We start from the raw sequence: 16,207 nt of genomic DNA on the forward strand, positions 1-16,207 counted from the left end.
AGATAAGAGACTAGAAATTCTAATTCCTTGTCATGCATTAGCCTTAGAAGCAAACAAGTTCAAGACAAGTTGACAAGGAACAATTCGCACTTAATGACAGTAGTATAATGGTTTTAACAGCAAAGTAAAAAAGCTTTTTAAGATGCACGTGCAAGGCAGTGGTCTTTGGTGACTGACAGACAGCTTATACACAAGCAGACAATAGGCAGGTTTGGTTAATGCTTTCTAATGGTGTGTGGGTGAACAAGATTGCCCATTTATGTGGTAATTTCTCTCAGTCATAGTATAAACACCCAACAAAAGACTATTTACATCCTTATTTTATTTTTGGTAGAAAAGGGTATTCAGGATTTTACAGATGGATTTAATCAACAGTGCTTCATGAATGTTGTTCAAGGTCTAAAAATGATCACAGTAACCAAGTACACATGGAAACCAGTTTTGGTCAAGTCCCCTCTGTGGAAACAAGCTGAATGGAGCCACCTCCACACTGGAGATAAGTCAAACTCCCTTTGGCACATGGAGGTGCTGCCAGTGTTGCTTCTCAGGGCCAGAAAAAGAGAAGACTGCAAGAGTGACCAGCAAAATATTCCCAAGACCAAACATTGATCTCTTCGATAACCAAAGATTAGAGATTAGGTGGAGATAGTAAAATTATGCATACTATTTACAGCCAAACTCTTTTCTCATATGCAGCAGTGGGGAGGGGGAGGAGACAGGGGGAAGAGACAGTCTCTGCTCACACCACATACAAAAGGAGCTACGGAGTGAGCTCTGTTGACATGTGGAAGGCCCTCCTCTGGTAAAGACAGTGAGTAAGAAGAGAACACAAAATGAGAATGCACCAGTGGCACATTCGTCATTCACTGGACTGGAGCTGAATGAAAACCACTCTTTGTCTAATCTCCTACAAACTGCTTTTACAGACAGACTTCTTTCAAATTCTACAATTTAGTCCCGTTTCTCTATCTTTTGAAGGACACGGAAGCACCTTATCAGAATTCAATTAAAGCCCCAGTTTTCAAGCAATTAGGATAACACAAAGGAGTCACTCCTCACTAGAGTGATGTGTAACATTTCATACCTGTAGCAGGAAAATCTCAGCTACACTGCACAATACTTCTGCATGAACCAGTTCTGGACAGAGAGAAGCTAGTAGACTGAAATCAGATAGACCTCTCAAAGACTGGAGTGCCCTCAGGATATAGCTTCAGCATATCCTGAATGGAAACCTGTTTCATGGAAGTTTCACTGCTTAATCTCTGCCTTCATATGTTAAAGCAGGTCTTGCTTTTAGTTCTCCAAAGTGCCATCCCCTTATTTTTATTTTAAACTGAAACAGGCATCTCTTTCATCCCCCCATCTTTTCAGTTCAACATAACATCCCACCTAGTCATCAAAATGAGCTGCAGTGAGTAGGTAAAGTTCCTGGCTTATTCAAAGCAATTTTAGTTCAAAGCACTACAATACACTAAGAAAAAGGGGGAGTCAGTCATTACACAGAGCATCATGCACCATCTTGCATCACTGCCTGCAACTATCAGGAATATCTCTGCCTCTCTGTGAAACAGTGGCTTAAGTTGGAAGAATTGCCTTTTGGGCTAGAGAGCTTAAAAACCAGAAGTAAATAAAGTTTCAATTAAAATAGATTAAAAAATTAAAATCAAGCCTAGGATGAGATTTTGCATATAGTATTGTGATAAATGAATAGGTGCCAATGCTATTTCTTAAAAACTGGGACATGAGTGTGCACACAGGTGTGTACACATGTGCCAACACAAACACACACACACCAGCACCAACTGGAATGATAACCCTTTTAAAGGTAGCCCAGTCCATCCAGGAGATATTTAGTAGTGGCAATATCCTGGAGGTGGCTCTGCCAAGTTTTGTTGGTCCTCCCCCCCCCCCTTCCCAATGCCTATGGAGGAATGGGGGCTGTGAGAACAGCAAATAAAGTGCAAAAATGTTTCTCTTAAGTAGCATGAGGCAGAATGTGGGAGAGGAAGAAGCAATGGTGGCAGCAAGCTTACCATGCCTTTCAGAGAGCACATGAATCAACGCAAATGTGTCACCTCCCCACAAACCAGTGCATAGAGAAGGATTCCCACCTTTTGATGTGCTGAATGAAGAACATCTTTGCCCCCAGGTGTGAATATCAGTGAGAGTCACATTCCCCCCCAAAGAGGCAGTGCCTCTGAGTGTGGGTGGATGAACAGTGCAGGACTGCTGAACTCACTACCACAAGTGTGCATACTAGTGTGAAAGATCTTATCACAATGCAAAAAACAAAACTGTGGACCCCTCCCCCCGTCTTCCCAAACACTTAAGTCAAGCTTGCACATGCCATCTCTTTCACATACAAGGCAAGACCTCTCCTGGAGTAGCTGTGCTTTGCCTCTCTGTACAGGAGGACACCCAAGTGACTGCAAGTAGCTGGACTGCCCGGGTCAAGTTTGCTGAGTCACAAAAAAGCACAAACCTATAGCTGGGTCACACCAGTCAGTTCTTTGAGTCACTTGCTGTATGAAACGCAAGGGGCTGGGAAAGAAAAATCACCCAGAGGGCTGCTTTGGAAGTCACAGCATGAGCAAAGCTTCAGTTTGCAGCTCCAAAGTGAGTTCTCTTCCTGGCTGGGAGGTCATAAAAGTGAGTGAACCACCTGGGAAAGAAAAGCACCAGTGAGTGGCTCCAGGCAAGGGAATGCAGTCCCAAGTGATTGTGTGCAGTTAGGATCTGCAGCTGGGCTAAAAGAAAGCCTTCTTTCCCACAGCCCAGTCGTTCAGTGGTAGCATTATGGTGTATATGCTGGAGGTGGCTGGAACTGGTTGATCACTTCATATTCTGCTGGATAAGGTTCATTCTCTTCCATCTCCGAGAGGAGCTCCAATGCCTGCTCTTCCTCTTCAGTTGGGTAATGGCGCAGTAGGTTGGCAGCTGTGGCAAGGATGGAGGCCCCGCCAGCTCCAGCCACCAGGTAAAAGCTAACGGCAAAGGTAACATACACCTGTGAGCCATGGTACTTTTTGTGCTGCTGCTGCTGCGCAAGGATGAGCTCCGAGGCCCAATAACAAAACCCAATCACAGTGGCACACTGCAGCACTGAGGGCAGAAGCAAGAGAAAAGAATTAGAAGCAAGCCTGTTCCACAGATTCTATATTTAGGAATTTATATCACAAGCATTGCTCAGTGGAATTTGTTTGGCTCTAATGCAACTTCTTAAAAGCTTGTGGATATGGGTAATGTGGGACATAATCCGAGAAGTCATTTATCAGAATGGTAACACATATACATTTGACTAATTGGAATTTATAGGTGTGCATTTTCTTGTTTCTATGCACAGACATGAAGATTTAAAGATGCAAGCTATTTATCAGACTCCCGTTTCTCGGCCCCACCCTCTTGCCTGACCTCAAAGGACATCAATGGAGCTTTGCCTAGCTAGTGAAGTTTGAAGAACATTTTCAGGGAAGACAAAAGGATGACAAAAGAAAACAAAGTAGGTCTCACAAACCTGAGGTCTGCCCAGCCCTGGCCTAAGTAATGCATGCACAACACCTGAGATTTTTCTGCGCAAAATTCCTAAGTCCCAAACCAAAGAACTCAAGGTGCCCATGCAGAAAGAAGGCAAAACAAGGTATTTTATTGCTACAACTGCTCTAATATTTTTATTACTAGTTATATATATAGTCTTTAATGTACATACCACTTTATAGAGTAATATAAGCAGAAGGCAGGTCACAGGAATCATAGAATTGTAGAGTTAGAAGGAACCCCAAGGGTCATCTAGTCCAACCCACTGTAATGCAGGAATCTCAGCTAAAGCATCTGTAAAGGTGGCTATCCAACCTCAGCTTTAAAAACCTCCAAAGAAAAAGAGTCCACTGCCTCCTGGAGGAGTCTGGTCCACTTTTGAACAGCTCTTACTGTTTTGTAACTTGAAGCCATTGGTTCAGGTCCTACCCTCCAGAGCAGGAGAAAACAAGCTTACTCCATCTTCCATTGGGCAGCCCTTTAGATATTATCAACATGCTTCTTAAATTATGGCACCTAGAACCAGACAGAGTACCCCAGGTGTGGTCTGATGACAGAATATAGCCGTACTATACTTCCACTGATGCAGCCTAGAATAGCATTAGCGCCTTTTTTCTGCATCTCATGGTTGACTCATGTTAAGCTCATGGTCTACTAAGACCCCTAGATCCCTTTCACATGTACTACTGACAATCCAAGTGTCCCCTAACTTATATTTGTGCAGCTGGTTATTCTTGCCCAAGTGCAGAACTTTGCATTTGTCCCTATTGAAATTCATTTTGTTAGTTTTGGCCCATTCTCCAATCTGTTAAGGCCATCTTGAATCCCTGTGTATTCTTCTTGACATAGGAATGGGTAGCAGAGGGAGAATGTGCAGATGAATTTATGTTTTGATTCGGTTAAAAGGCAAGAGGTTCATAGAAAAGGAGGGTTTGGATAAGGAGAGAGGTGCCACTCCAAAGGAACCAGCCTAGAATATAATTTAGCAGCCACATGGGTCTGGAGAAATTGCAGAGGCCATGAGCAGACTATGAACCAACCACCTGGGCAACCCCTTTTTGAACCATGGCTTGGAAACATAAGCTTCAGGTGCCCAACACAGTAAACGGAGCAGATCAATCCCCTTTAACATTACCTGTGAGGATGTGGGCAAATGCGTAACGTCGTGTGATCTTCAGTGCAGGGTGTTTTGGTCCAAATACATCCAACAGGAAAGCTGAAAGGCTGCAGATGATTCCCAAGAAGCAGAAGGCAGCAATAACCCGAAGCAACAACACTGTCTGGGGGTTCATGCAATAGTCTGTGGGGTGGGGTGGGGTGGGGAGGGGGAGAGAATTCAAAGTTAGATTTCACACATGTAATTTACTATTCCTAAGACCAGCTGATTCCTGGGGTATTCCGAGAATTAAACATCTTAGTTTGTAGCTGTGCCAGGATCTACATGATACTTGGCATTATTGCCACATTACCTACACAATATAAATTCTGCATCTATGATGGGCTAAGCAGAAGTGAGGCTGTTCCTGTCCATATAGCTTAGAGCAGTTTTGCATTTGTTAGCTGAAGACGATGAATTGCCAATGGCATGCTGAAGACAGAAATAAAAGTTGTCACCATTTTAATGAAGTATTATAATATTGCTGGCAACAAGTTCTATGTGCCATGCTGATCAAACTGGTTGGCACCTCTGTCATAAGAGCACAAATGTGAAAATACTGTAGCCTGATGTGGACAATAAACCAACACACCTTTTCTTATGTGCATAAATAGGAATTTCTCTCTTCCAGACCCACCAAGGGTTATTGCCAAAAGTCATTGCGCAAGCTGAATAACTTCTGCTCATGGAACATAATTTGCCCTCGCACTCCATTTCTCGCCCCCTAAATCAACTCTGATGCTTCCCTCAACCGTTTGCAGGAAAAGGGAAAGTTTAATTGTGGAAGTGTAGTATTAGTTCTACACTGTGATGACTTCATTTAATGCAGGCATGGCCAAATTTGGCCCTCCAGATGTTTTGGGACTACAATTCCCATCATCCCTGACCACTGGTGCTGTTAGCCAGGGATGACGGGAGTTGTAGTCCCAAAACAGCTGGAGAGCCAAGTTTGGCCATGCCTGATTTAATGGATACAACCACAAAGGACAAACAAGCCTCTTATTTAATGGCTGCGTAGTCAGTCTAGCACTATTTGATAAATGAGGCAGCTTTTTCCTTTAACACATCACTTACATATCAGTCCCCTTTGTTTGAAATGGAAATTGTGCCCAACCTCCCAGGGTTTTGTGGGAAAGACTATTATATAGCACTTTTAATATCCAATCACTTTACAAATAGCACATTGGTTATGCAAGAGCAAATTTTGCACTAACTCTACCCTCAGAAATAAGAGCACATTTTACAGAAATAAAAGTGCTGGGATATCATCCAGTCATTTGTAAAAGTCTTCACAAAATACACAATGCACTTTTCAAGCTATATTCCACAACCTTGAGGATCATAGATGTGCTTTCTTGCTTTACGGTAAATAAAATTCATTTTCAGAGAATCCAATGACAGAGTAGAAACTTACAGAAAGCTTGCAAATTTTGGATCGGCTACATTAATAGCAAATAAAATGAACTTGGGGAACTTGCTGCTCTAAAATCATTTTATTTGCCATTGGCACAAACGGAGTTACTCTATTATAGGCTTGTTGCAAGATTCCATCACAGACTGCTTGTAACTGGATTCCAGCAGGATGTCTTTCTCAGTCTCAGGTTTTTTCCAGCTTCCCCCATGGTTGGGAACTTCTTTCTAGCCTTGCATTGATTTGATAATGTTGATCACCTAATATTTCATCCATTCTGACCCACAAACGGACTTACTTCAGTCCAAAAGCCTCATACATTCTATTTCCTCAAGGACATTTTCTATAAGTTTAACAATGGTTTTTCTTGTTGCTTTTCACAGCTTACAAGATTACTACGTGCTCCCTAAAACACCGGAAGGGAATACCAAACACGAATAACTTGATCCAAAATATACAAGGAGGTGGAGATCAAGCTAGGTTAGGAGGCAGGAGGGTGCTGTGTGTTACTTAGGCTTGAACAGGTTGTGGTAGCCATGTTGAATTCTTGACTGAACGTCTGGAAAAACTGACATTCTCCCCCAACGGCATCATTTAAAACTCATTCCAAAACTCATGTTTGCCATACTTCATGGAGTGGGGAGAAAGGAGCTGCTGTTTAGAAGTAAACAAAAAGTCTCCTGGGCTCTGAAACTCATTTCACAGTACAGAAGGCCAGCCACTTATGGTTCTGGGGGTATGTGTGCCAAGGCGAAATCATCCAAAGTTGGGAATCCCTGAATTGTCCTGCTACCACAAGGGGCTCTGAGACAGTTTCAGAAAGGCCCTGGGAAGCTCTCAGGGCCCTCCTGTTATCTTCAAAGAGCCTGGTAAGCAAGGAAAACCCGCTGGGTGCATGGATCGGTCAGTGAGTGAAAATACATGGAGAGAAGAGAATTTCATGGACTAGTCGCTTTTGCAGACCTCTTCGTAGGGGTCTTTAAAACTGAACCCACAGTGCTTTATCTTCTTAAAAGTGAAAACGGAAAAGTCCTGAGAAGCGTTGTTATTTCCATTTCATTAAAATTTAAAATAAAATAATTTTTCTTTTTAGTTCCTCACATTTTCCATCCTTTCTGCAAAGAGCTAGAAACAACAACAAAAATGAAACAGGGATTCTGAGATTTCTAAAGGAACCCAGAAACTACCTAGACTTTCTTCAACATCTGTTGGATGCAGATCCTCCCAAGACAACAGGCTGTTTTATGGCAACTTCTCCATGACAATGAGCACCATAAAAACCAGTTTAGTAAGATATACTGTGCTTTGTTTCAGATCAATTCATTTGCATCTAGTGCAGCAGCCACATTATCTAATACCAAAAGCATATTTACCGTACTTGAAACCTGATGTATAAAGCTAAAACACCACAGTACCAGCAATACCAGAATGAATCAGCCTCATTTGAATATGAAATCAAATTCCTCTTGCTCCCATTAAGAGAACAATGGCATGTATTGACTTTTCATAGCAGGGACATAGTGGGGGGGAGACACAGTTTGGGGGAGGGGCGCTGCTCATACTGCCCTCCCCAAGCCAGTGGCATGAGAAGGACCCCAGCCAAAGTCAAAGGCTGTTATGTCCTTCTCATGTGCCCTCCCCAAGCAGCTTTGTGAGGAGCATTTCCATGGCGTTCTGGCCACCAGAGTGACACCTGACACAGTGAACTACATTTGCCCTCCACGTTTGCCCTCGGGGAGGGTGTGTAAAAAGGATCCAGATTGAAGTCTAGGATCATTCTGCCCTTCCCAAGTGCTCCAGGGCACCATGGGAACATGCTCCACTGCTGGTTCATTTATTGTTGTTTAGTCGTTTAGTAGTGTCCAACTCTTCGTGACCCCATGGACCAGAGCATGCCAGGCACTCCTGTCTTCCACTGTCCAGCCATCTCGTCCTCTGTCGTCCCCTTCTCCTTGTGCCCTCCATCTTTACCAACATCAGGGTCTTTTCCAGGGAGTCTTCTCTTCTCATGAGGTGGTCAAAGTATTGGAGCCTCAGCTTCAGGATCTGTCGTTCCAGTGAGCACTCAGGGCTGATAGGTTTGATCTTCTTGCAGTCCATGGGACTCTCAAGAGTCTCCTCCAGCACCATAACTCAAAATCATCAATTCTTCGGCGATCAGCCTTCTTTATGGTCCAGCTCTCACTTCCATATATCACTACTGGGAAAACCATAGCTTTAACTATACGGACCTTTGTCGGCTGGTTCATAGTGCACTGCAAAGTAACAAAGTTAAAAAGGTAAAAGGTACAGACGCGGGTGGTGCTGTGGTCTAAACCACTGAGCCTCTTGGGTTTGCCAACTGGAAGATTGGAGGTTCAAATCTGCACGGCGGTGAGCTCCTGTTGCTCTGTCCCAGAGCACACCAGTGCAAGTAGATAAAAAGGTACCGAAGTGACGTTTCCGTGTGTTCTGACACCTGTTACAGTGTCCCGGTGTGCCAGAAGCGGTTTAATCATGCTGGCCACATGACCTGGAAAGCTGTCTGTGGACAAACACTGCCTCCCTCGGCCTGAAGCAAAATGAGCGCCACACCCAATAGTCTTAAACGTCCAGCGGTCCTTCACCTTTACCGCAATGCAACTGATACAAAAAAGCAAACAAACCAGCAAAGGGAGGTGAGACAGGAGAGAGGCATACTCTACAAGGGATGAATAAGAGTCACTGCAATTATTCACACAAAGGCTTCATTTCAGTTGGGTATCAGAAGGGTTTAAGTAACAGTCATCATGGAAACCTTGGGTTTCATGGAGGTTATGGAAAGAAGACAGGTGGTACACTATATGTTATATAGACAAGCCCACATGCATCAGGGTCCTCCTCCCACTGATTCCCCACGTCCCTGTTGCCCAGGCATAGGCAAACTCTGCCCTCCAGATGTTTTCGGACTACAACTCCCATCAACCATGACCACTGGTCCTGTTAGCTAGGGATGATGGGAGTTGCAGCCCTAAAACATCTGGAGGGCAGAGTTTGCCTATGCCTGCTGTTGCCCAACTAACTAGCCAGAATAGCTGAGACATACTGCTCAGCTATTTCTGTGCTAATCAGTTGCGTGGCAGAAAGGTGCATGATGGCATCTCCTCACCACTGATGAGGTGTGGGTGAGAAAGAGGGGTGGAAGGGACACCTGACCCACAGGCTACATGTGCCTCCTACCCACCACCTATGATTGCATGGTAGGTGCCATTGGAAGCAAAGAGGTTGCCTGGCCCTGTGGGTGTTCTGGAATTTTCAGGCATAGTAGGCAGCGTGAGTAAATGAAATAAATTGCTTTGGCAGTGGTAGAACAGGAGCAGCGAAGATAACTAACCAGGCACTTTATAATCCTCAAAGGCACCTATTTTGACAGTAGGGAGCTACTTTGCCTGCTAGAAGAGAGCTGTTGGGACACAGCCAATTGTTGGGTTGAACGTTAACCACACACAGGGTTGTAAAAAATGCTATCTTAATTGTTTGGTTACTGGCAACCTCTGCAATCTCGGTTGGGTTTCTTCTTATATGCTTAATGCGTGGTCTGACCTTGCCCTCTCCAGAACACAAGCATCACATTAAAGTTACAAGGGAAATGTCACTGCAAGTGGTAAGAGGGAGGAAAAGGAATTATTGAAGAAACAAGTTTTTTGAGCCTGCAAGAAGTTGCATTCTTTCTAGTAGTGACAAGCTTCTTGCCAGTTATGATCTGTTCTGCATTATAAACATAGCCAAAGCTGGGAATATGAAATTGCATGGGATGTATGTTGCAAGATCCAGCTAGAGCTTAAATAATATGTTTATGATTTAAGCACGTGTCTAACTTTTGTAAACCACTCTGAGGTTTGTTTGTATTTACAATCAAGTGGCATATAAATTTTATGCAATAACTTTATCCCACTGCAACGAATAGAACATTGGCAGTTAAATGTTCACAAGATTAGTGCTCAAAAACACTGAACATTTAAAATACCATTATAACAAAGTTGATACAAAGTATCCTTTTGACAGCATTTACCGTGTTTCTCATAAAATAAGACGTACCTATAAAATAAGCCATGGCAGGATTTTCAAGCGTTCACGAAATATAAGACATACCCCGAAAATAAGCTGTAGTGCTGGGTGCAGTTCTGGAGGGCGCCAAGGAAGAGGAAGAGGCCTGTCGGGTTGGCGCCCAGAACCGGATGTTGCTGCTGCTGCAGCCCCGTCAAAACGCCCAGCAGCGCATGCCGTGTGAAGCCACGAGACAGCGGGACCCAGCAGTGCTCTGTACTGTAGCAATTTGAATCCTCCTCCTCCTGCTGCGCCCCGAGCCAGCTGGACCCAGCAGCAGCAACGCCGGCCACGGCAGGAAGAGGCAGGTGCCCAGAACCATACGGTACTTAATAAAAAAATAAGACACCCCCCCCTTGGAAATAAGCCATAGGCTTATTTTCTTGAGCAAAATAAATATAAGACAGTGTCTTATTTTATGAGGAACATGGTAGTTCTACAAAAAGACAACTTTGGCTGCAGTCCTGTTTAGCTGTAAGTAAGCTCCTCTGATGACATTGGGATTTACATCTGAGTAAACATGCAAACAAGAATGCACAAGCTGTAGCGGTAGGTGGGGCAGCAAGTTTCATTGCCACAGGGACCTATCCCTTCATAACTTCTGGGTTGGTAAATATTTAATAAGGAGAACCATGAAACAAGAATCAACTCTTCTACAGGCAGTTGATTATATGACACCAGGAATCACACACACAAAATTCACCTTGGTGAACACAAGATTACACTGAACAGCTACTGTGTGAACCAACCTACCCCAATTTCTGTTTAAAGAATGCACACTATACACAATTCACTCTCACCTTTAAGTAATTCCGGGTCTACATATCCTAGCACATCAGCAACTCCCAGCTCTTGGCGAGAACAAGTGCCCCCATGAATCCGTAGCCAAGCAGGCTCTGCTAGTGCAGTACACAGGGCAGTTATTGAGAGGGCACCAGGCAATGCAGACGCCAGGCTCCTCTCTGGCTGCTTTGGCAAGGCACTCCCATCCTGGCCTCTCCGCCTGCGCCCACTGGGCAACACCGAGCCACTTGGGGTGTACATGGATCCTCTTTCTGAGGCCAAATAAATCCAACGAAACACACTATGGACAGAAGCCCTCGGGATCTTCTGGAATGGGTGAGTGGCCAATGATTTTAGGAACCAGTCAGGGGGGAGCAGACTCAAGGAAGGCCGCTGGCAGAACAGAGCACCCGATGAAGTGTCTCTTCTGCACTCAGAAGAACCTGAAAAAGACAAACAGATCAAATAAACTCCCACCTGTGGAAGTTAAGGGCTGTCTTAGGGTGACCAAGTCTGACAAACATTTATTCCTTTTTTGGTACAAGTGAGCAGACTCACTGATTTCTGTGGAGATTCCCATGGTTAAGCAGATGAAATACAGCAGTTTCCCTGCACCCCACCCCGAACCTGCGAATACTGAGATATAGAAAACGGCCAAGCACACAATGCCAAGGCACCTGGGTTTAAAAAGTGCTCATTAATTCTCAGGCCAAAGGAGATTAGGGCCAGAGTTCACAAAAGTGGCAAAATATTTGCTAATTAAAGTTCTTAATAAAAGAACTTCAGAAAACTACAAGTACTATCATGTATAATAGATGCATTATGTTCCAAGATTAAATTGCACAAAAGCAGTGTTTTTTAAGAGCACTTATTGAGGCTCCCATTTTATACCTCATACAGCAATGCTAGCAAACCAAATCAACCCGTCAAATGGCAACGGCCTATTCAGCATTTGTAAAACCAGTGAGTTGGTCATGGATATTATACATTCCTGTAAGGATGTATGAATGTATGGCTTGAAATTAGGAGCACCGGTAGCCCCCCCCCCCAAAAAATAGCATTTCTTTATTTTTAGGCAAATGGATTTGTCCCTTTGATATGCATATCTAGCACCTCAACCAACTAAATTGCTTCTAAACAACAGTGAAGCCAGTTAGTGTTCCAAGGGTGCTCCACTGAGACAGAGTATAAATGGAACACATATCTTGCATGTTATCCCACTGAACACTTTCAAAAAACAGTGCGTAGATTTAAGCTGGCTGGAGATAATCAAACATGGTGCATAAAAGAGCTGAGAGACAAAGGGACTTTTGTATTTTTGTCAAAATGGCACCTTTGTTTATCTACACATACACACACATAACCTTTAAGCAGAACAGTTATTGCCTTTGACATACCACACTGTGTTGTTCATTTAATTATTCCAAGTCCAGTGAATGCATCACACAAGAGCCATTCAAGTTGTGTGAGGTCAGAGGATATTAGACATTTTCATACATCTAAGTATTTTGGAATAAAGAATAAAAGGAAATCATCGCTCAAACCATCACAGCTCAAGCAGCTGAGTCTATTTAATAAATTCCACAGAAACCATTCAGTTTACTTAATATTAGACATATACATGATTAAACAGTAACCAAGTCAAAGTAACATAAATAACTATGTATTCTTTCTGCTTTACCTTCTTCTGTTTATCCTCTCATTTGACATAAGGAACCCTGTACATGATCAGGGACATGTTTCTTTCACCAGCCAAAAAAGGAACGAAGATGCCTTTTTTAGTTTGGTTTGCTCCCACTGCTCCCTCCCAATCCCCTTTCCTTTTGTGTTGTCTTTTAAATTCTAATCCTGAGAGCAGGGATCATCTTAATGAGCATTATAACCTTCTCCAGGAACTTGTATTTTGCTGAGGGGCAAGGTAAACAAACATACTTCAAGTACACATATAACTTGGAAACAACCCTGCCCTCACCTTTCTTAAACTGTTCACTCTCTGTACAACGAAAAGTACTTTAAAGACATAACAAGTTTGTTACAGAGGAAGCTTTCACGGACTAGGGCACAGCTGGCAGACTTCAGTCTTGTGGAATCTCATTTATTTTTCCTTAGAACCCCCAAGACTCACCACCCGGAGTCAGGTGCTAAAGGGTTGCTGCCAACGCTAGGCCCGTGGAAATCAATGGGCTTGAGTTACTCCTGCCCTCTGATTTCAGTGGGTCTACTCTTGAGCAGGACTAGCATTGACTACAACCCCCAGAACTAAGGAATCATACGGCCAGGGATTAGTTTTGGGTAGTAGAACTCGACTCGGACTTGTTCACGTAAGGAAAACATCCACTCGGGGCTCACCCACCCATTTCAGTGAGTGGCAAAGAGGAGGAGTGATTTTGTTGTCGTTATCAAAACACATCGGAAGCCGGAAATCCAGGCCACTGCACTTGCGACCCTCCTGGGGAGCAGTGGGGGCCGATCCACTTTCCACCCACCCCCGGCCCCCATTTCCTCGTTCCTCTCCCCCTGACCCTCCCACCCCAGGGGGAACCCTCGGCGACACAAAGGGGCGCCGCCCTGACCCGACCGGTCCGACTCCCCAACTCACCGCTCGGCTCCTTTCCCGGGCGCTGAGCCCCGTCGGGCCTCGCCTTTCTCCGCCAACCGCTTCCAAGGCCGCGGCACTCAGCGGGGGCCGGCGCCTTCCTCCTCCTCCTCCTCCTCCTCCTCCTCTTCCGAGCCCGACGACAGCCCGACCCCCCCCGCTGCCACCAAACAACAGCCGGCGGCGACTTCCGCTTCCGGCCGGTCGCGCGCCCGACGTCACGGCGCTATGGGCTGGAGAAGCGGGCGGGGGGGACACGCCTCCTAAAACGTAGAAAAAGTCAAAACACTGAAACAGATTAAAATTCACGTCCGCATTTCTCAGCCCTGACTTTTTCTTGGCTTTATCTTTTGGTAAACCGCTTTTTTACCTCAAGGGGTGAAGTAAAATAAATAAATAAATAAATAAAACAACTTTGTTCCTTTGAAAGTTGCAGTGCGGCCAGTTCAAGAATTGAGTAAAGAGGTGCAGTCCATCTTTCCTTGTGTTGTGTGTATACACACACGCACACACACACTTTCTCTCAGCACACTGACTCTCGCAAAGCATGCCGGGAACCGTAGTTTCCGCGTGGGGTCTTCACTTCCGCTCCGGAAGAGGGGGGGCGGAACTCACGGCGAGGGAGTGGGCTGTAGGGGGCGCTGTGGAAGGAGCGTCGCTGCCCGCGTTGCCCTGAGCGCCTGCGCCTAGAGGTCCCCTGTGGGAACTGGGGAGGAAGCGCAGAGGCAGGTTGGAGGCGGCGACGGAGCTTGGGTGGCTTCCTCCGGGCTGCCGAGGGAGGGTTTGCCGGAGCTGAAGGTACATGGTTCTTCTCCCCCTCCCCCTTTAATTCCCACGACAACCCTGTGAGGTAGGCTAGCCCAAAGTCACACCTCCTCGGTCTTGGCAGCCCGACACTCCGCTACACCGCTCTGGCTCTCTCGTCCAGCTATCAGACTAGTCCTTTGCTACCATTTATCTGTTTTCTTTTATGCCCAAGACATGCAGCTGATAGAACTTCCTTCCTAGTCCAGAGGCAGAATACCTTTGCATAGCAAACTGCAGGAGTAAAATAAAAGAGAAGAGCCGCTGCTCTCAGAGGCATCTGGTTGGCTGCTGTTAGGAAGTGAGATGATATACTAAGTTGAGTCTTGCTTTGGACAAGAAAGAGAAGTGCAACGTAGGGATAGATATGGCTGCATGCGCGTGATAGCTGTGAATGAGCTGTTGTGTACAGAGGCTGTGGAAGCAGGTGATGCTGGGAGTGATCAGTAAGGTTTGGTTGTTGGTCCTGATCTGATTCCCCTGGAAGCACTGGCTGAGTGGGATCTCGCTGTGAGCCAGCAAGGTTCGCACACAAACACACACACAAATCTCTTTTCGCTGGATGGCTAATTCCTGTGGTGTTGGATGTAGCTCGAAGTGTGTATTTTTCTTGGCCCCCACCCCACCCTCTGCAGTGGCTTGATTCTATAAATGTTGACAGCACCTAACGGTCTGCTTAGAAGTCTGTTTTTGAAATTAATAAATAATGCAATAGGAATTGAGGTTTATTTCTGGCATGTTATTAGGTACTGCACATTATTTATAGCTGTGGAAAAAATAAACTCATAAAATTGTAGAGTTAGAAGTGGTTATCACCTACTCCAATCTCCTGTAATACAGGAATCATAGCTAACAGGTTATGTACTAAATCAAACCAGAGAAATGTAATGTTGAATTGTGCAATATATTTCTTCTTCAGTTTGAATATACTTTTCCTTTCCTTTTGAATGACATTCTCAACAAATGTTTTACCAGGCCTTAATTCAAATTATGTAGCTTCTGAGAGCCGCATAAAACTAACCCTCTGCAGCAGTGTTCCCAATTGGTGGTCCACCTAATCCACCCAGGAGGTCTATGGCACATACCCATCAACTGTCTGGTACATCTCAATTTGGGGTGCCCTCCTCTCCCACAGGTCATGCATCCCAGTTTGCGTTGGGACATGTTGGAGGGTATGTGGCACCATTCACATAACAAAAATTCCCACAAGAGATATCAACAATTTCAAAGGCTTGGCTTTTGGAAAACGGGGTCCTCAGTACTTAGCTAATGGAGAACCATTGCTATACAGGCTTGTGGCCCTTGTCCTCCTGTGATCACAGAGTCAAACAGAAACCTACTTATGTCACATTTCTTCCCTTGTCTGCAAACACGCAGTTCTATACTGTAAAAGTAAAGGTAAAGGGACCCCTGACCGTTAGGTCCAGTCGTGGACGACTGGGGTGGCGGCGCTCATCTCGCTTTACTGGCCGAGGGAGCCGGCGTACATCTTCCAGGTCATGTGGCCGGCATGACTAAGCCGCTTCTGGCAAATCAGAGCAGCGCACGGAAATGCCGTTTACCTTCCCACCGGAGTGTTACCTATTTATCTACTGCTTTCGAACTGCTAGGTTGGTAGGAGCAGGGACCGAGCAACGGGAGCTCACCCCATCGTGGGGATTTGAACCGCCGACCTTCTGATCGGCAAGCCCTAGGCTCTGTGGTTTAGACCACAGTGCCACCCGCGTCCTGTAGTGTACCAGTTCTGTAGTGTACCAGTTACCAAACTTTCTGTCCCTCCCCACAAGGACCACTTGAAACTTGCTGATGATCTTAGTGGACTACTTTAATGATTTTTCTGTCCAATGTAGCAATTGTA

The 16,207-nt window shown here is 45.0% G+C and overlaps 1 protein-coding gene across 1 annotated transcript; it reads right to left on the bottom strand.

Annotated features, from left to right (window-relative positions):
• Nucleotides 1-302: 302 nt before the first annotated feature.
• On the bottom strand, nt 303-13,665 carry LOC117052263 (transmembrane protein 127). The gene is made up of 4 exons (XM_033159055.1): nt 13,549-13,665; nt 10,967-11,392; nt 4,670-4,834; nt 303-3,102 (listed from the first exon to the last, which is right to left on the bottom strand). The coding sequence occupies exons 2-4, from the start codon at nt 11,208-11,210 to the stop codon at nt 2,795-2,797; spliced, it is 717 nt and encodes a 238-aa protein (XP_033014946.1). The 5' UTR covers nt 11,211-11,392; nt 13,549-13,665; the 3' UTR covers nt 303-2,794.
• Between the last annotated feature and the right edge of the window lie 2,542 nt (nt 13,666-16,207).

Source organism: Lacerta agilis, chromosome 8 (genome assembly GCF_009819535.1).
Source record: "Lacerta agilis isolate rLacAgi1 chromosome 8, rLacAgi1.pri, whole genome shotgun sequence".
Taxonomy (NCBI): domain Eukaryota; kingdom Metazoa; phylum Chordata; class Lepidosauria; order Squamata; family Lacertidae; genus Lacerta; species Lacerta agilis.

Bases quoted from the DNA above. Each gene is read 5' to 3' on its own strand.
- LOC117052263 (XM_033159055.1), bottom strand. From the start codon at position 11,210: ATGTACACCCCAAGTGGCTCGGTGTTGCCCAGTGGGCGCAGGCGGAGA. The intron at 4,835-10,966 runs GTGAGAGTGAAT...CCCACCCCACAG, and splicing joins AGACCCGGAATTACTTAAAG to ACTATTGCATGAACCCCCAG. The intron at 3,103-4,669 runs GTAATGTTAAAG...TTCTGCCCTCAG, and splicing joins ATTTGCCCACATCCTCACAG to TGCTGCAGTGTGCCACTGTG.